This window comes from Cebus imitator, unplaced genomic scaffold (assembly GCF_001604975.1).
Source record: "Cebus imitator isolate Cc_AM_T3 unplaced genomic scaffold, Cebus_imitator-1.0 Scaffold41, whole genome shotgun sequence".
Classification (NCBI taxonomy): domain Eukaryota; kingdom Metazoa; phylum Chordata; class Mammalia; order Primates; family Cebidae; genus Cebus; species Cebus imitator.
This window is the reverse complement of record NW_016107356.1, coordinates 7,160,235-7,177,978: the sequence shown is the minus strand read 5'-3', so window position 1 is coordinate 7,177,978 and position 17,744 is coordinate 7,160,235. Positions and strand designations below refer to the sequence as shown.

Sequence of the window (17,744 nt, the reverse complement as noted above, 5' to 3'; positions counted from 1 at the left end):
TCTTGAACTCCTGACCTCAAGTGATCCACTTGCCTCAGCCTCCCAAAGTGCTGGGATTACAGGCATGGGCCACCACACCCAGCCAAAAAAAAGCTTTCTTTCATTTTAATAAATCTATAAAGGAGGTTCTAGGCACATTCTAATAATGAGAGGGTGGGGGTTCTGCCAAAATCTCATAAAATTTCCCCTAAGAAGTTAAATGAAAATTGAAAAATAATTAAAAATTATGAATAATATTCAATCAGTCAATAATTATTTCTTTATAAAGTAACCTGTCTACCATTATATTGTCAGAAACAGAGATTTTCTTTTTTTAAAGCTCAAGAAATAATCCTGTCCCCTCAGGGACATACTGAAATTTGGGAAGACAAGTCTACGAGATATGAGGCATTTAGAGAACAGCTTCAATTTTTTTTGAGACAAAGTTTCGCTCTTGTAGCCCTGGCTGGAGTGCAGTGGTGTGATCTCGGCTCACTGCAACCTCCACCTCCCTACTTGGGAGGCAGCAATTCTCTTGCCTCAGCCTCCCGAGTAGCTGGGATTACAAGTGTCCACTACCACGCCCAGCTAATTTTTGTATTTTTAGTAGAGACGGCGTTTCACCATGTTGTCCAGGCTTGTCTTCAACTCCTAACCTCAGATGTTCCACCCAACTCAGCCTCCCAAAATTCTGGGATTACAGGTGTGAGTCACCACACCCGGCTGAGAACAGCTTCAATATTAAACTGTGAGTAAGGATGACAACTACAGTAGAGTGCAGAGGGGAGATTTTTATTCCTGACCCATGATGTCTTTGAACACATATATACCTCTTATTTAAAACCTATTTAAAACCATCTTCATACAGATTTTTTTAAATAATTAAACCAAAAAAATTATGTAATCAGATTTTAAAAGCATTAATTAATATCAATTCATTCACTACCTATAGATGATGTATACTAAAGACTATTAAGTCTTTAATGTCAAATAATTGTATTGTTGACTTTCTTATCAGATTCAAAACCAGGAAGTACCAAGAACTACAATGACTAGCCTTGCTTTAACAATTAATATTGACAGTGAAACGCCAGGTCCTCAAAGTAAATCAACAATTATGATAGTGTGCTACAGAGGAGATATCAAAATAATTCCAGAAAATGGATCACTATCACACTGGATTTTAAATGAGTTACCAGCCTAGAGCTTAAAGTAGTGTCATTTCTACTAACCTGTTTTTTTTCAAATATACTTTTCCAATTCCACAGTAGGCCAGGCAGTCAAGTCCCTCATTGGGGTAGTGTTCAATAATCCTCTTAAACTGGTTTTCAGCTTCAGATAATTCCTTCAATAGCAGTGAAAACAATGATCACTTACATACAAACAGAAATACTGGAATAAGTTTTATCTGAAGGCTGATTCTTTTTTTTTAATATTAAAATAGCAACTGCATATCCCCAAATTCCTGTGGCAAAATTATACCTCTGTGTTTCATTTTCTTAGGAATTATATAAATTTCTAATCATATGGCTATTCAGAGACACAACCAAACCAATCCTGCTGCACACATCAATCAACCTATAAGCATTTACTAGTACACACTAAGGGCCTGATGTGTGTTGGCTAACACTAAAAACAGTAAAATTGTGTGTATTCTTTTTTAAAGGCTAATTTTGGTGTAAATGCACCGTAACATAGATCCTATTAAGTGCTACTCCCCTGGAAGGAATGCCATTCCAATGATGTTGTCACAGTCTTTTGTAGCATAAGACAGATGAAAGCTCTGTCTTAAAAACAGTCCCTCAGTAAAAACTTAACATAGCGTAGAGTACATTCTTTTTTGAATATTCTCAACAGTGAAAAACCAAAGTTGAATGAATTTTGCTTTTAGAAAACATCCAAAAGATATTTAGTTCTAAGAAATACTGGTAACCCTACTGTGAGTGAAAAAAAAAGAAATGTCACTATAAAATGAAGCTTTCAGATCAGTTCCAAAGGAGGCATTCTAAAAATGTCTGAAGCAAGGGCTGTCCTCTGATGAAATTCTTTTAAACATATAAGTTCTACTATAACACTTGTTTTTTTTTTTTTTTTAAATTTGTTCCAAGGCAATGTATGTGTATATGTGTGTCTGTGTGTCTATCTGTGTCTGTGTGTGTGTATGTTATAAATGACCATTTTTTTTAGGAAGAAACCAGAAAGCTAGGAATTAAGTTTCTGACCTACATGCAGGAAGAAAAGAAATAAACATCGAGCAATCAGTTTTTCCAAATCACTCACTATTTTATATTAAATCACAAATGTAATAAATTATTTCTTCAATTCTAATAAGGTAAAATATGATATTTATTATTATTCTGTCAGGAATAAAATTAAAATCCTGAAGTCCTGTTTCCAACTGTCTCTTGGAAAATAGAATTAGCATTCATGGAAGACGTTATTAATCTGTGACAAAAAAAAACCTTGGGCACTGTGGACTTCCAGGAGAGAACAGAACGTAAAAGACTACTTAGGAAGGTGGGTTAAACCTTCATCTAGACAGGGAAAAACAGAACCCAAATTATTTATTATACTTTAGGTCATTTTAGAGCATTTCAACATTTATAGCAAACTCAAAACCTCAGAAAGCAAAGTTATAATGCCGAACAGTATAGGTAGGTGAACATTCCAGGAGAGCAAGGCAGGAGCATGTCTAATGGAAATCCTGGGAGCTCATGTCTATACACTGACTACATGCAGTTATAGGAAGCCTGCAATCTAGAAATAATATAATACCCAAGTACTTTCTACCTATAAATAAGAGATGCTAACATTATGCTAACATGCTAACATTATTGTTGTTACCTTTGTTTTTCTAGGAAAACAGCATAACACAAAGCCTCCCCAGCTCCATTCCCTCATGCCATCACTAAGGGCAGCCATTATCTTAAATTTGATATAAACATAATCTATATTTTTTCACTTTTTTACAATATGCACAGGTATTCATAAGCAGTACATAGTACTGTTATGTTTTCCAAACTGTATATAAGTGGGATCACAATGTTTATGTCCTCCAACTTGCTTTTCCGTCAAGATTACATTTCTAAAATCTATCTATACATTACATTCTTTACTTTTTATACAAATAAAAAGTGGATTCCCAATGATTGCCTGGCAAAGCCTTTTTCTTTTCTTTAAAAACACAAACTAAATTAAACTGAGATATTCCAGACAAAATTATTAGAGGTACAGAGAAGGAAATGGGTCAAAATGAGAAAAATATTATAAGATATGTCAATATCATTTTAATTGTTTATTACCTCTGTTACAAATCTTACCTCAGGCTGCCCTATTCCAAGGAGAGAAACAGCAAGTCCATAGACAACCAAGACATAGTTAATCATAGCCAGGTTCAGTTGCTGTCAATAAAAATGCCTCAGTTAAAAATCTGAACATAATTCTGCTCCATTTGCATCATACTAATCTTCTAGTCACAACAGAAAAAGTATAATAGAATCTCACTAATCAATCTTACTAATCAATGATCGTCATAAAATCTCACTAATCAATATGATTGTCCAAATCAAATTAGAAAAGGGATTTTTGTCCTAATAAAGCAATTATACACTATTTAAAACACAGAATAACTGTCTCAAAGTTCCTTGAGGCATGGTTCACAATAGATTAGAATAATTTCTAATTAAAGTCATATTATTTTGCATATAAGAGGTACTAGTGACAGATTAAGACATTTACCTAGCTATTAGAGGCATACCTCAGAGATACTGTGGGCTCGGTTCTAGAGCATCACAATAAAGCAAATATCACAATCAAGTGAGTCTCACAAACTTGTGGGTTTCCTACTGCATATAAAAGTTATGTTTAAGTGATACTTTATTAAGTGTGAAGTACCATTATATGTATAAAACAATGTACACACCTTAATTTAAAAAACTTTATTGCTACAAATGCTTATGATCATCTGAGGCTTTGGTGAGTCATAATCTTTTTGCTGGTGGATGGTCTTGCCTTGATATTGATGACTGCTAACTGTTCAGGATGGTGGTTGCTGAAAATTAAGGTGGCTGTGGCCATTCTTAAAATCAGACAACAATGAAGTCTGTTGTACTGATTGACTCTTACTTTCAAAAAAGATTTCTCTGTAACATGTGATGCTGTTTGACAGCATTTTACCTATACTAGAATCTCTTTCAAAATTGGAGTGAATCCTCTCAAATCCTGCCACTGCTTGATCAACTAAGTTTATTATTTCAACAATATTCACAGCATCTTCAAAAGGAGTAGATTCCATTTCAAGCAACGACTTTTTTTGTTCATCTGTAAGAAGCAACTTCTCATCCATTCAAGTTTTATCAAGAGATTGCAGCAATTCAGTCACATCTTCAGGCTCCACTTCTAATTCTAGTTCCTCTTGCTTGTTCCACGACATCTGCAGTGACTTCCGCCACTAATGCCTTGAACCCCTCCAAGTCATCCATGAGGGCTGGAGTTCACTTCTTCCAGACTCCTGTTAATATTGATATTTTCATCTCTCCCATGCATCATGAATGTTCTTAGTGGTATCTAGAGTGGTGATCCTTTCCAGAAGGTTTTCAATTTACTTTGCCCAGATCCAACAGAGGAATCACTAAGGCAGCTATAGCCTTATAAAATATGTTTCTTAAATAATAAGAATTGAAAGTCAAAATAACTCTTTGATCATAGGCTACATAATAGATATTGTGTTCGTGGGCATGAAAACAACACTTATCTCCTTGTACATGTATATCAGATTTCTTGGGCAATCAGGTGCATTGTCAATGAGCAGTAGTATTTTGCAAGGAATCTTTTATTCTGAGCAGTAGGTCTCAACAGTGGGCTTAAAGTACTTAGTAAACCATGCTATAAGCAGATGTGCTGTCATTCATGCTTTTTGTTCCATTTCTAGAGCTCTAGGCAGAATGAATTAGCGTAATTCTTAAGGGCCTGAGGATTTTTGGAACGTAAATGAGCACTGGCTTCAACTTAAGTCACCAGCTGTATCGGCCCCTAATGAGTAATGAGCTGTCCTTTGAAGCTTTGAAATCAGACATTGACTTCTCTCTAGCTATGAAAGTCCTAGATGGCATCTTCTTCCAACTTTTTGTCTCCATCGACAATCTGTTGTTTAGTGTAGCCACCTTCATCAATGATCTTCGCTAGATCTCGGTAACTTGCTGCAGCTTCTCCATCAGCACTTGCTGCTTCATCTTGCACTTTTCACATTATGGAATCGGCTTCTTTCCTTAAATCTCATGAACCAACTTCTGCTAGATTCAAACTTTTCTTCTGCAGCTTCCCAACCTCTCTCAGCCTTCACAGAATAGAAGCGTTAGGGCCTTGCTCTGGATTAGGCTCTGGCTTAAGGGAATGTTGTGGCTGGTTTGATCTTCTATCCAGACCACTAAGACTCTCCACATTGGCAAGAAAGTTGTTTCACCTTCTTGTCATTTATGTGTTCACTGAAGTAGCACTTTTAATTTCCTTCAAAAACTTGTCCTTTGCATTCACAATTTGGCTATTTGGCACAAGAGGACTAGCTTTCTGCCTATCTTGGCTTTCAACATGCCTTCCCCATGAAGCTTAATCATTCTACTTTTTGATGTAAAGTGAGAGACATACAGTCTTCCTTTCACTTGACTACTTAGAGGCCATTGTAGGGTCATTAACTGGCCTAATTTAAATATCGTGTCTGAGGGAACATGGAGACTTATAGAAGGAGGTGGAAACAACAGATGGTTGGCAGAGCACTCAGAACACACACACACCATTTATTTTATTTTTTTAATGTTCATTCTCAAGCTGTAAATAGATATTTATTCATCCATGTACATCTGTTTCTTCTTTATTATACTTTAAGCTCTAGGGTACCTGTGTAGATTGTGCAGGTTTGTTACACAGGTATACACATGTAATGGTGGCGGTTTGCTGTATCCATCGCCTCGTCATCTACATTAGGTATTTCTCCTAATGTTATCCCTCCCCAATCCCCCCACCCCCTGCTATTTCTCCCCTAGTTCCCCAACCCCCAGGCCCGGTGTGTGATGTTCCCCTCTCTGTGTCCCATGTGTTCTCATCATTCAACACTCACTTATGAGTGAGAACATATAGTGTTTGGTTTTCAGTTCTTGTGTCAGTTTGCTGAGAATGATGGTTTCTGGTTTCAACCATAACCCTGCAAAGGACATGAACTCATCCTTTTTTATGGCTGCATAGTATTCCATAGTGTATATGTGCCATGTTTTCTTTATCCACTCTTATCATTGATGGGCATTTGGGTTGGTTCCAAGTCTTTGCTATTGTGAACAGTGCCGCAATAAACATACCTGTGCATGTGTCTTTATAATAGAATGATTTATAATCCTTTGGGTATATACCCAGTAATGGGATTGCTGGGTCAAATGGTATTTCTATTTCTAGATCCTTGAGGAATCACCAAACTGTCTTCCACAATGGTTAAATTAATTTGCACTCCCACCAACAGTGTAAAAGCATTTCTATTTCTTCACATCCTCTCCAGCATCTGTCTCCTGATTTTTTAACGATCGCCATTCTAACTGGACACACACCATTTATTAAGTTCCCTTCTTACACAGGCACAGGTTGTAGTGCCCTAAAAACAAACCTGGAACCAACCCAAATGCCCATCGACGATAGACTGGATAGGGAAAATGTGGCACATATACACCATGGAATATTATGCAGCCATCAAAAACGATGAGTTTGTGTCCTTTGTGGGGACATGGATGAACCTGGAAACCATCATTCTCAGCAAACTGACAGAGGAGCAGAAGATCAAACACCGCATGTTCTCACTCATAGGCGGGTGTTGAACGATGAGAGCACATGGACAAAGGGAGGGGAGCACTACACACTGGGGTCAGTTGGGGGGAAATAGGGGAGGGACGGTGGGGGGTGGGGAGCTGGGGGGGGATAGCAGGGGGAGAAATGCCAGATGTAGGTGATGGGGAGGAAGGCAGCAAATCACACTGCCATGTGTGTTCCTATGCAACAATTTTGCATGTTCTTCACATGTACCCCAAAACCTAAAATACAATAAAATAAATAAATGGGAAAAAAAAAAAAATTACAATAGTAACATCGAAGATCACTAATCACAGATACAGTAATAATGATAATAAAAAAGTTTGACACGTTGTGAGAATTACCAAAATGTGACACAGAGACATGAAGTGAGCACATGCTTTCGGAAAAATGGAATCAACAGACTTGCTTGACGCAGCATTGCCACGAATCTTCAATATGTAAAAAATGCGTTGTCTGCAAAGTGCAATGAAGCAAAGCATAATGAAATGAGGCGTACCTGTACTTTCTTCCTGGATGAAAAGATATGACTAAAGTGAGTTGAAATCCTTTATTTACAGAAAAAGCCAGTTCTAATGACCCTAAACTACAGTCAAGGAGAAAGCATAAACATGGATCGTGTATTGAACACACTCATGAAGTCTGAACTGGAGCACTACCTGCTTCCCATAACCTGAAGCCAATCTCAGCAAGGTCTTAGGAATATTACTACAATGAGTTAAAGCCTTGTTTCTCTTTTGCATTCATCTGAGGCACATTAGCATTGATAAACAAGTTATGATACGGAAAATTTACCTTTATTTTTTGAGGATCTAAACCGTTCAGTAACTCTGTAAAGGCCTGTGCGGCACTGCGGCATCGCTGCTCCAATAAAGCTGTATAGCCATCTTGAATTAAGCTCCTCAGCATTTTCATTATATTAGCAAAATCCTAGAAAAAAGAAATTCTATTTCAATAACCCAAATGTACACATTTCTAATTTAAAACTTAAGATGCCAAGTTCATAGTAACACTTTATAACTAACGAGAAAATGTTTAAATCAATACCCAAACTATCCTTTACCCATCATATTCCTTTCTCAGCACCACACTTCTAAAGTGAAAATGAAAAGGTACTGTTTTACCATATTAATTGCAACACTTCCCCTGTTGCCTGTGACAAAGGTGGTTCCTTTTACACTACATGGTGCAAAGCCTCACTTGCTTTCCAGACTAAACAAGACAGTATTTTTAAGTGTTAACAATATATATGAAAAACACAAGCTATCACTTAAATAAGTAAATTGTTTGATTGGAAGTAGAACAATGAGATGCATAAGAATATGCAATCAATGTACTGATGACTACCAGATTTTTAACAACCGCCATCCTGCTCTGAAACAAACCTTAATTCTAAGAAAGAAAGAAAGATTTCAATTGTTAACTGTACTCTTGCTTAACATATACTTGAATATAACTAGATAAAAATACTGGGACAGATAATAATAAGTTAAATGCAAAAGGAAGAACATAAGAAATAAAAAATAAAAACAAAATTGCTATCATGTACCCTTAAATAAAGTGAGAAAAACTTCCTAACTCGAATACTTATGTGCACACGCATTATAATTTGAATTCATATTTTAGTGACATGGGAATAGCTGTAAGTCACCAAAGTTCCATAAAGATTGGAAAGGCAAGGCTAGACATTAAGTCTAAAATCTCCTCACTCCTTCCATACATGCGTGCACCATTCAAGGGGGCAACAAATGCAAATACGTATGTTGTATTCCTTGCCGTTCCTAATAATGAAGATTCAAAAGGAGACCTCACTGCACAAATCACAGAGGAAAAAGCAGTTTGGTTACCCATAAACAAAAGCCTTCTGCTGGCTTTTGAATCATGTGAATCAAAGTCTGGCAAAACGCTCCCCAGAATATGCGTGGAAAAGGGCAGCTCTCACAAAAAACAAAAGCTCAATGACAGCCATACTTAAGTTTTAAGATATGAACTTGAAGTTACAGATGATGATGTGCTATCCCTACATTATTATTAGCCTTGCATAAACTCATTCAATTTTAATCTCGTTCTCATTCTTTTTCTTTTTTCTTCTTTAAAAGAGACAGGGCACCCAAACTAGTGAGAGGCTTAAAAAAGAAAACAAAAGAAAATAATAAATTACTATGTGCTCAGGCTGGAGTGCAGTGGCTAATCCTCTCACTTCAGCCTCCTGAGGAGCTGGGACTGCAGACACATGCCACCACACCCAGCTTTCTTTATCAGTCTAGAAATCAGATCCATACAGCCTCACGTTCATTGGAAGTCACTTCCCCCAATGCAACATAAATGATCTATTCTGAAAGCTCCAGCAGAGCAGGCCAAAATCACATCACTGCACACCCAGTCTTTCTTAGTCCTCAGCATATGGAGAGAGCCTCAATCAAACTGTGTTGAATGAACAAACAGAGGCTCAAAAACAACAATCATATTTATTTAAATAGTCTTTTCATCTTCACAGGCTGTCTTCTATGTATTTCATGGTTTTTAGAGTCAGTAAAAATCAATGTAAAAAGATATAATTTAAAATCTCCAACTGTAAGAAATTCTCAAAAATGTTTTTAAGCAAATAATTAGAAGTCTATTCTAGTTCTTTGTAAAATATCTGTTATGTATACCTAAAAAAAGATCCACGTCTTGAAACAAGTATTCTATTCCATGTTAATGTATGTTTTCCATCATGAAGCAACATAAAAAGAATTTCATATACAACATTATCTGATTAAGTTAAATCATTTAAAGAATAAAAGTTTGCTCTTGCATGACTTTAGAGTAGGTATAATGAAACTGTGTTTAAATCTTTTTAAATTATTTAAATCTTTTAAAAATATTTAGTTAATATTACTGTTAACTCTGAGAAGCAAATAATTCAACAGAGTTAATCATTAGTTAAACCTCTAGCTAGCATAATTATCAAGTTAATATTTAAATTAATGATAGACTGGATTCTTAGCAGTCATATATATTAAATTATATGTCTGTAACATCTGGGTGTGATGGCTCACACCTGTAATCCCAAAACTTTGGGAGGATTGCTTGAGGTCAGGAGTTTGAAACCAACCTAGACAGCATAGTAAGACCCCATCTCTACAAAACTGCAATACAGTAATTATATTAAAAAATAAATCTTAGAGATGTACATGATTATAATTTTATTCATGTGAACAATTTCATTCAAAGAGTTTTGCTTTTTCCATTGGAAAAGCTTCTCCATTACCTGGTGTGCAGCTCTGGAAGATTTAGAAAATTGTTTCTCCAAGATGTTCTTCAAATCTGCTGGTAAAGTCAATTGTGAACTAGAACTAAAAGAAAAAAAGCATTGTTTTCAATAATTTTAAAATGAAACAGTTCTACTCATATAAAGAAAAAATAGGGCTGGGCATAGTGGCTCACACCTATAATCCCAGGACTTTGGAAGGCCATTTGAGACCAGCCTGACCAATGTGGTAAAACCCCATCTCTGCTAAAAATACAAAAATTAGCTGGGCGTGGTGGCAGGTGCCTGTAATCCCAGATACTCAGGAGGCTGAGGCAGGAGAACTGCTTGAACCCAGGAGCCAGAGGTTGCAGTGAGCCAAGATCACATCACTGCACTCCAGCCCGGGCAACAGAGCGAGATGCCATCTCAAAAAAAACAAAAAAAAGAAAGAAAGAAAAGAAAAATATAGAATCTGAATATTAGTTTACTCTCATCCTTCCATTGTGACAGACAAAAAAAAAGATGTATTCACTGAACGCCATTTAAAATACAGAGTAAATGGTGAACCATACAAGTTGGCCATTCTTTGCAGGGGAGAACTGGCATTTTGGCAATATTTCCATTAGAAATCTCTAAATCCAATGCAATCTCAATAAACATTCCTATAAAATCAGAGGTGGAGGGAAGCCAGATCAATTGATTATAAAGATGATATGGAAAAACAGCTTTTGAAAAAAGAGAAACATTCAGCGGTATTTGCCTTGATTATTAAAAGGTATTACAAATCTGCAGTCATTAGTAACAACATGGTCCTAAAACAAGAAGTGTGCCCAATAAACAGTGCAAAGATGTTCAATATGATGGGAAAATCGAGTAATAAGATGTAAGCGTTTTGGAAAGTTTGACTCCCTAAGTTGGTGAGAGTAAGGAAAACTGGTACTTGATGTGGAGTTTTCTGAAAGCACTTCTGACATCAAATGTGTGGATTTTTTCCCAATACAAAAATATTGTCATTTTTCCATATCAATTCAACTGTCCAACACAAAATGAGTATGCAGTAATGCAATTTAGTTCTGATACTAACTCTCAGACCTTGCAGGGTAAAGGGTCAGTTCCACAAGACTTCCCTCACTTCAGCTCAAGTGGGGCGCACAGGTTACCCACACTTCTGCCCTGCTGACTACAAACTAGAGAGTTTCCATGATCCCCTCTTCAGGCTCACTAGAAAAACACATGGAACTCATAGAAGTGCTTTACTTACTATTTCCAATTTTATTATAAAGGATACAACTCACAAACAGCCAAGTGGAAGAGATGCACAGGAAGGTAGGGGGTTCGAGGAGCTTCATGCTCCCCTTGGGCATGCCACTTTCCCAGCACATCAATGTGTTTGCCGACCCAGGAGCTCCCCAAGCCCTCTTTTAAGGGTTTTACTAAGGTTTTATTATGTTGGCATGTAGGTACAATTGACTAAACCACTGGCCACTGGTGACTAAACTCAATTTCCAGCTCCCCTCCCCTCCTTGGAAGTCAAGTATGGGGCTGGAAGTCTTAACCATCTAATCACGTGCTTGGTCTTTCTGGTGACTAGACTTCCTGAACTATCTGGGTCACTACCTTGAGTCACCTCATTAGCATAAACTCAAGTTCACGGAAAGGGGCTCATGATGAGTAACAAAATATACTCCTATCATTCAGGAAATTCCATGGGTTCTGGGAGCTCTGTACCAAGAACTGGGACAAATACCAAATATATATATTTTTTATTACAGCACACCCTCTCGTAGGAGTGTGAACAGTGCTCATTTTCTGGGAGAAGAATTTGGCAATACTTGCCAAAGTTAAAATTATGCATCTCCTTTTATACAGCAATCCCACTACAGAAACAACTTCTACACCTTATTTACAATGTACTTATTGTACATTAAACAAGTGCACAAAGGTGCATGTGCAAGGATGTTTAAAGTATTGTCTGATTTATCCCTCTCAAAGGAAAGAAAGAAGAAAGCAAGAGAGAGATGGAGAGAGGGAAAAAAAGTGAGGAAGGAAAAGAGGAACTAAGGGCCTAAATGCACAAAGATGGGCGATACAGCTATATTACAAAATATTACACAGCCATCAAAATGAAGAATGGAGATCTTTGTGTTCTGAACATGGGAAGAAACACAAGATATTTTGTAAAAGGTAAAAAGCAAGCTGTAGGCCAGAGTCATTCTAGTAACAATGAAAATGATGGTGATAACAATAATGAGAGTTGAAGTATACTGAAGATTTACTATGTTCCAGGGCTCTAAGTGTTTTATGTGGCTATCCTATTTATTGATAAAACAGCCCCATCTGGTAGATATTATCAAATAAGGAATGGTCAGTTTGAGAAGTGAAACAAAATATTAGAAAAATAAATTTATCTTTAATAAAACAGCTTAAAATTACAACTCTGTATTGAAAAAGTAACCATATATTAAGATCAGGTTTCCTTAGGAATAAAGGGGAAGGCGGGGAAGAAGACTCATGATTTTTCTATCAAATAACAGGATCACAAAATCATATGCTTGCTTTGTATTTAATTTTTGTAGCAGCATCCAAAAATGGTCATAAAAAAAAAAAAGACTTCGCTGATTTTTTTTTAGTGTTCTGATATTCAAATTATTTCCCCTGAAGCACCTATCATGGATTCAGATTAAGAAATGAAGGAGAAGAAACTGAAAACCAGTGTATTGTGGCAGACATGGCTTTGCTCTTTCTCCAATATCACTTTCATTCACTTCATGAAATTCTGTATTAAAAGATTTACAATTTCACTTTGTAATAAATTTATAACTTGCTGGCAATGGGGTATAGCTATAAAGACAGGAGGCAAGGCCAGGCGCATGCCTGCAATCCCAGCGCTCTGGGAGGCCAAGGCAGAAGGATCACTTGAGGCTAGGAGTTCAAGACCAGCCTGGGCAACAAAGCAAGACCCTGTCTCTAAAAAAATTTTGTTTTAATTATCCAGGCATGGTGACATGCGCCATGGTAGCAGTAGTAGTCCTGGCTACTTGGGGGGCTGAGGCAGAAGAATCGCTTGGGCCCAGGAGTTCAAGGCTACAGTAGGCTATGGTCACACCACTGCACTCCAGCCTGCGTGACAGAGCAATTCCCTATCTCCAAAAAAAAAGATAGGAGGCAATTAATTACTATTAATTTTCATGAGGATGTTTGGTAGAATTCTGTTTAGAAGTAGTCAGAATTCATTAGGAAGTATTTTCCTCTAACGGTAATTACTCAAAAGGCATCTGAAATATGCATACCTATGTCTGTATATGCAGAGTAAGTTTCCCAATAGTCATGAAACTGTTAAGAGCGCATTCCTGGAGGAAGCCCCAGAGAAGGGACTCCAGGAGAGGTAAAATGAGGTGAGCAGGGAAGGAGATTTTATGTTCACCTGATATCTCTCTGAATGCTTTTTCCTTTTAGAATACATATTCTAGAATTTAAAACATTAATATGGACATATTTCATACTGTATGGCTTTCAGAAGTCAATATATTAATATACAGGATTAATAATCATTTAGCCAAAAAGTATCCTTTCCTAAGGATATGCTTTCGATATTTGAAGGGGATTTTAGTACTCATCATAACACACACACTAAAGTAGCTAACACTTGAAAATCAATTTTTTTCCCTTTTACTTGGGAAGAATACACTAGGGGAAAAAAAAACATACCTTAGAGAAAACACATACCTGAACTTCTCTGATTCATTGTTTCGAGACTTTTGTTTTCCTTTATGTTTTGGAGGCTGACCTGTGAACACAAAAGCATTTGTTCCTGAAATTTGTACATAAAAATCCACAAGCCTGAGATTAAAACTATTTTTAAAATATAAATTGGAGTAAGAAAACAGACACAGCAATATGATATGTGAGTGTAACTACAAACGGGTGAGCCAAAAAAGAAGCTGCTGCTGCTGTTTTTCTATGTATGATATATAATAAATTATTAAAGATCAATTATAATAGTGATTGTGACTTAGGTCTACCATAGATACAGAGATATACAGGAGATAGCTCCTGTTCTCAGATAGTTTACAATCAGATGGAGTGAAAAGACATACCACTTCAGTAGTTAAACAACAAATATCCTTATGAAAGAAAATACTGTGTTGTTATTGACATATTAATTCCATAGTCAGTAGCATCTCTCCCAACTCACAAATAGGAAAAATCGCTTAAGCTGGAGTGGTTGGGGAAAATGTTAGTGAGGATATATTATTTGTATTTGGTTTTGAGGAACAAGTACGATTTGGATAGAATGGCCTGAACCCAAGAGCAGAGTTAATTTCAGAAGCACTAAGTAAACCTGTGTGATTTCAAGAACTCAAAAAGGGTGGAGGCCTGGAAATGGGCTGCTAAGGCAAGCTGGGGTGAGTGTTTACAGAACCTTAGCTTCAGATCCAGCTCTGTGTGCCCAGCTTTATTCTGCTGGCAGGAGTAGGAAACCATTGCATATTTTTGGGCAGGGAAAGCCATGCTCAGAGCTGTGCAAAAGAGCTGGTGTGGCAGGAGAAGCAGGGTGCATCTAATGAAGGTTTAAGGGGAGGGCACAGAGACAGAGCCAAGTTGTAATAAGGAGGGAATGAGAGCCTGGGCTTTGGAGGCCTCAGAAAACAAAAGTAGCTTTTGGAAAGGTAAAAGAATCCTAGTTTGATTTCCATTCTGTGGCGTTGGAATTACACTAATGTGCTAACCAAACGGAAATGATCAGTACTAAGTAGCTGCATCTGTGGAACTAACTGAGCCCAAGCGAACATGGCGCTGCAGGTCACAAAAAATACAAATGGTTGCTAGAAGCAAAAACATGGAAAGGAAAACCAATCACCTAAAAAAAAGAGAAAGGAAAAGAGATCACTAACTAAAAAAATCAACAATCTCACCTCAAGAATCCTGGGAGGAACACTACCAAGCCTGAGGTGAGTAACTGTTGGGTGTGACCACAACCTTAAGCCATCAAGAAAACCTGTATTTTCCTAAATTCCATTTTAAAAGACAGGGAAGCATGTAATATACTTTAGAAAGATTTTCATCAAACTCTGGTGGCATTAAGAAAAATTCAGAAATAAATGAAGCACAAAAATATTCACTTCTCCAGAACCTTCACCTCCAAATGATGCTAAGTAATGAGGCTCTGCAGTGCCTATGTTTGCTATATATGTAAATAAATACATGAACTGAGCACACACAACTTAAAACAAATGAGACTTAGCCTACAGCACCGTTATAGTTTGGACATCTGTGTCCTCCACAAGATTCACATGTTGAAAACCAAATCCTCAAGGCAATGGTGATAGGAGGTGGAACCTTTGGGAGGTAACTAGGTCATGAGGCCGATCCCTCATGAATGGGATTAGTGCCCTTATGAGAAGAACCCCAGGCCAAGGGTGGTGTGTCACGCCTGCAATCCCAGCACTTTGGGAGGTCAAGGTGTGAGGATTGCTTGAGGCCAAGATTTTGAGACCAGCCTGGCCAGCATGGCAAAACTCTGTCTCTACTAAAAACAGAAAAACTAAACAGGCATGGTGGTGCACGCCTACATGTAATCCCAGCTACTCAGGAGGTTGAGGCATGAGAATCACTTGAACCCAGGAGGCAGAGGTTGCAATGAGCCCAGATCATGCCACTGCACTCCAGCCTGGGTAACAGAGCAAGACTCTGTCTCAAAAAAAAAAAAGAGAGAGACCCCAGAGGGCTGTCTTGCTCCTTTTACTATATGAGGTCACCGCAAAAAGACAGCCAGTGGTGAACCAGGAAGAGGACCCTCAGCAGACATCGAATCTATTGACATCATGATGATGAATTTCCCAGCTTCTGGAAATGTGAGAAATAAATGCTTATTGCTTACAAGCTAACCAGTTTACGGTATTTTTGTTATAGCAGCAGCCATTCTCAACATGGGTGCTATCACCCCGAACAGGGTGAAAATTAGTTATTGGGAAACAAAATCTAATTATTTTTATACATAAAGCACAGATGCACATATGGTACATAAACAGCTACTAAAATTTTATGGAAGAGAACAATTAGATTTTAAAAGGTCTAAACAGACTCCTAGGGGGTGGGAGGAGGGGAGGCAATAATAAATTTTCAATAATGAGAAACAACAGCCTAAAAAAATTAAGCAGCAGACCAAAAAGAGCTATGTACTTCATCTTTTCCATTCCTTTTATTTGAATATCCAAAATTACATTTACTAAATAATATGAAAAGACTGAGCACTGATTTCAAATAAATATTCAACATTTTCTTAACATGGAAGCATTACAAAATAAAAGGAGAACAAGAGTGGATATAAGCAAGGCTTGTGCAAATTTTAGGGCATAAAAGTTTAGGAGACTGGGCAAGTTTATTAACTTGACAACAGTTGATATAAAAACAATACTCACTTGGTGGTGGTGAAAATTCAGGATGACAGTCACAATCATCTACCTTCATTGCCTCATCCACCACCTGCCCATGAAAACAAAAACAGTGAGACTCAAAAAAAAACCAAAAAAACACAGCCATGAAGAATTCAAGAGCTATATAAAAGAATTCAGAACATAATAGGATAGAATTCCCCCAAACACCTAAAATATGCAACTGGTTATTAAGCCTAAATGTATAAACAGGCAAACAAAATGATAACTAATGATGAGGATCATGATATGCAATGACAAATTATTGAATGACAATTCTATTTCTGATGCCCAGCATGATGCCTGATGTGACAATTGTTCAGTAATGTCTGAATTAACATCATCACATCTCTCCTTATATTCCTCTCCCTAACTGAACAAAGTCTCTTGGAAATTTTCAGTATTATCAACAAGGGGACTTTTCCAACAAGCGAAGAGAGAACATACGAAGACGTGGCAAAACGGTTATTTTTTTAAATATTTTGAAAAGACACAAATGTGATCTCAAAAGAAATTCTGTGACTTTTAAATATTATCTTTACTAGTTGTATGAGATATTCAGATTATTTATTAAAAAGAGATCATTCTTTTGGTAGCAATAGGCAAAAGGTGTTCAAATCGCCAAAAATTTGGTTTCCATTATAACCAAAATATTACTGTAAAAATATGAGACAATCTATACTTGAAAAAAACTGTAGTTTTCAATGGAGCTTACCTTTGGATTCTGATTACCACCATTCGCCATTTTGTGATTAATTTTTCTGAAATCTCTTTCCTTCTCCACAAAGTTAAGTGAAGTACTAAATATAGGTCCTGATAAACTCCTAGGTATATAGGCCCTAAGTGGGGGAAAAAGAAATGAATTATTATACATTTTTAAAAACTTATCCTTCGAATGAACAGGTTGCAGCAATCACAGCCTTTTTCCTTGAAAAGATTTTCTACCTCTGAGATGGAGCTTTATACATAAACATTATTATAAATTTGGTATTAAACTCAAAAAAATAAAGAATAGCTCAAGGGCTGGGCATGGTGGCTCACACCTATAATTCCAGCACTTTGGGAGGCCAGGGCAGGTGGATCACCTGAGGTCAGGAGTTCAAGACCAGCCTGGCCAATGTGGTGAAACCCTGTCTCTACTAAAAATACAAAAATTAGCCAGGTGTGGCGGCATACACCTGTAATCCCAGCCACTGGGGAGGCCGAGGCAGGAGAACTGCTTGAACCCAGTAGGCGGAGGTTGCAGTGAG

General features: G+C 37.2%; 1 protein-coding gene across 10 annotated transcripts in view; it reads right to left on the bottom strand.

Annotated features, from left to right (window-relative positions):
* Positions 1 to 17,744, bottom strand: part of TTC3 (tetratricopeptide repeat domain 3) — a 127,121-nt gene that overhangs the window by 64,973 nt on the left and 44,404 nt on the right. For all 10 annotated transcript variants that reach the window (XM_017526232.2, XM_037737665.1, XM_017526233.2 and 7 more), the window contains 7 exons: positions 17,210 to 17,333; positions 16,483 to 16,546; positions 13,787 to 13,847; positions 10,079 to 10,163; positions 7,621 to 7,755; positions 3,300 to 3,380; positions 1,212 to 1,324 (listed from right to left, as the gene is read on the bottom strand). In XM_017526232.2, coding sequence (XP_017381721.1) covers positions 1,212 to 1,324; positions 3,300 to 3,380; positions 7,621 to 7,755; positions 10,079 to 10,163; positions 13,787 to 13,847; positions 16,483 to 16,546; positions 17,210 to 17,333 — 663 coding nt within the window. The remainder of the gene's footprint in view (positions 1 to 1,211; positions 1,325 to 3,299; positions 3,381 to 7,620; positions 7,756 to 10,078; positions 10,164 to 13,786; positions 13,848 to 16,482; positions 16,547 to 17,209; positions 17,334 to 17,744) is intronic.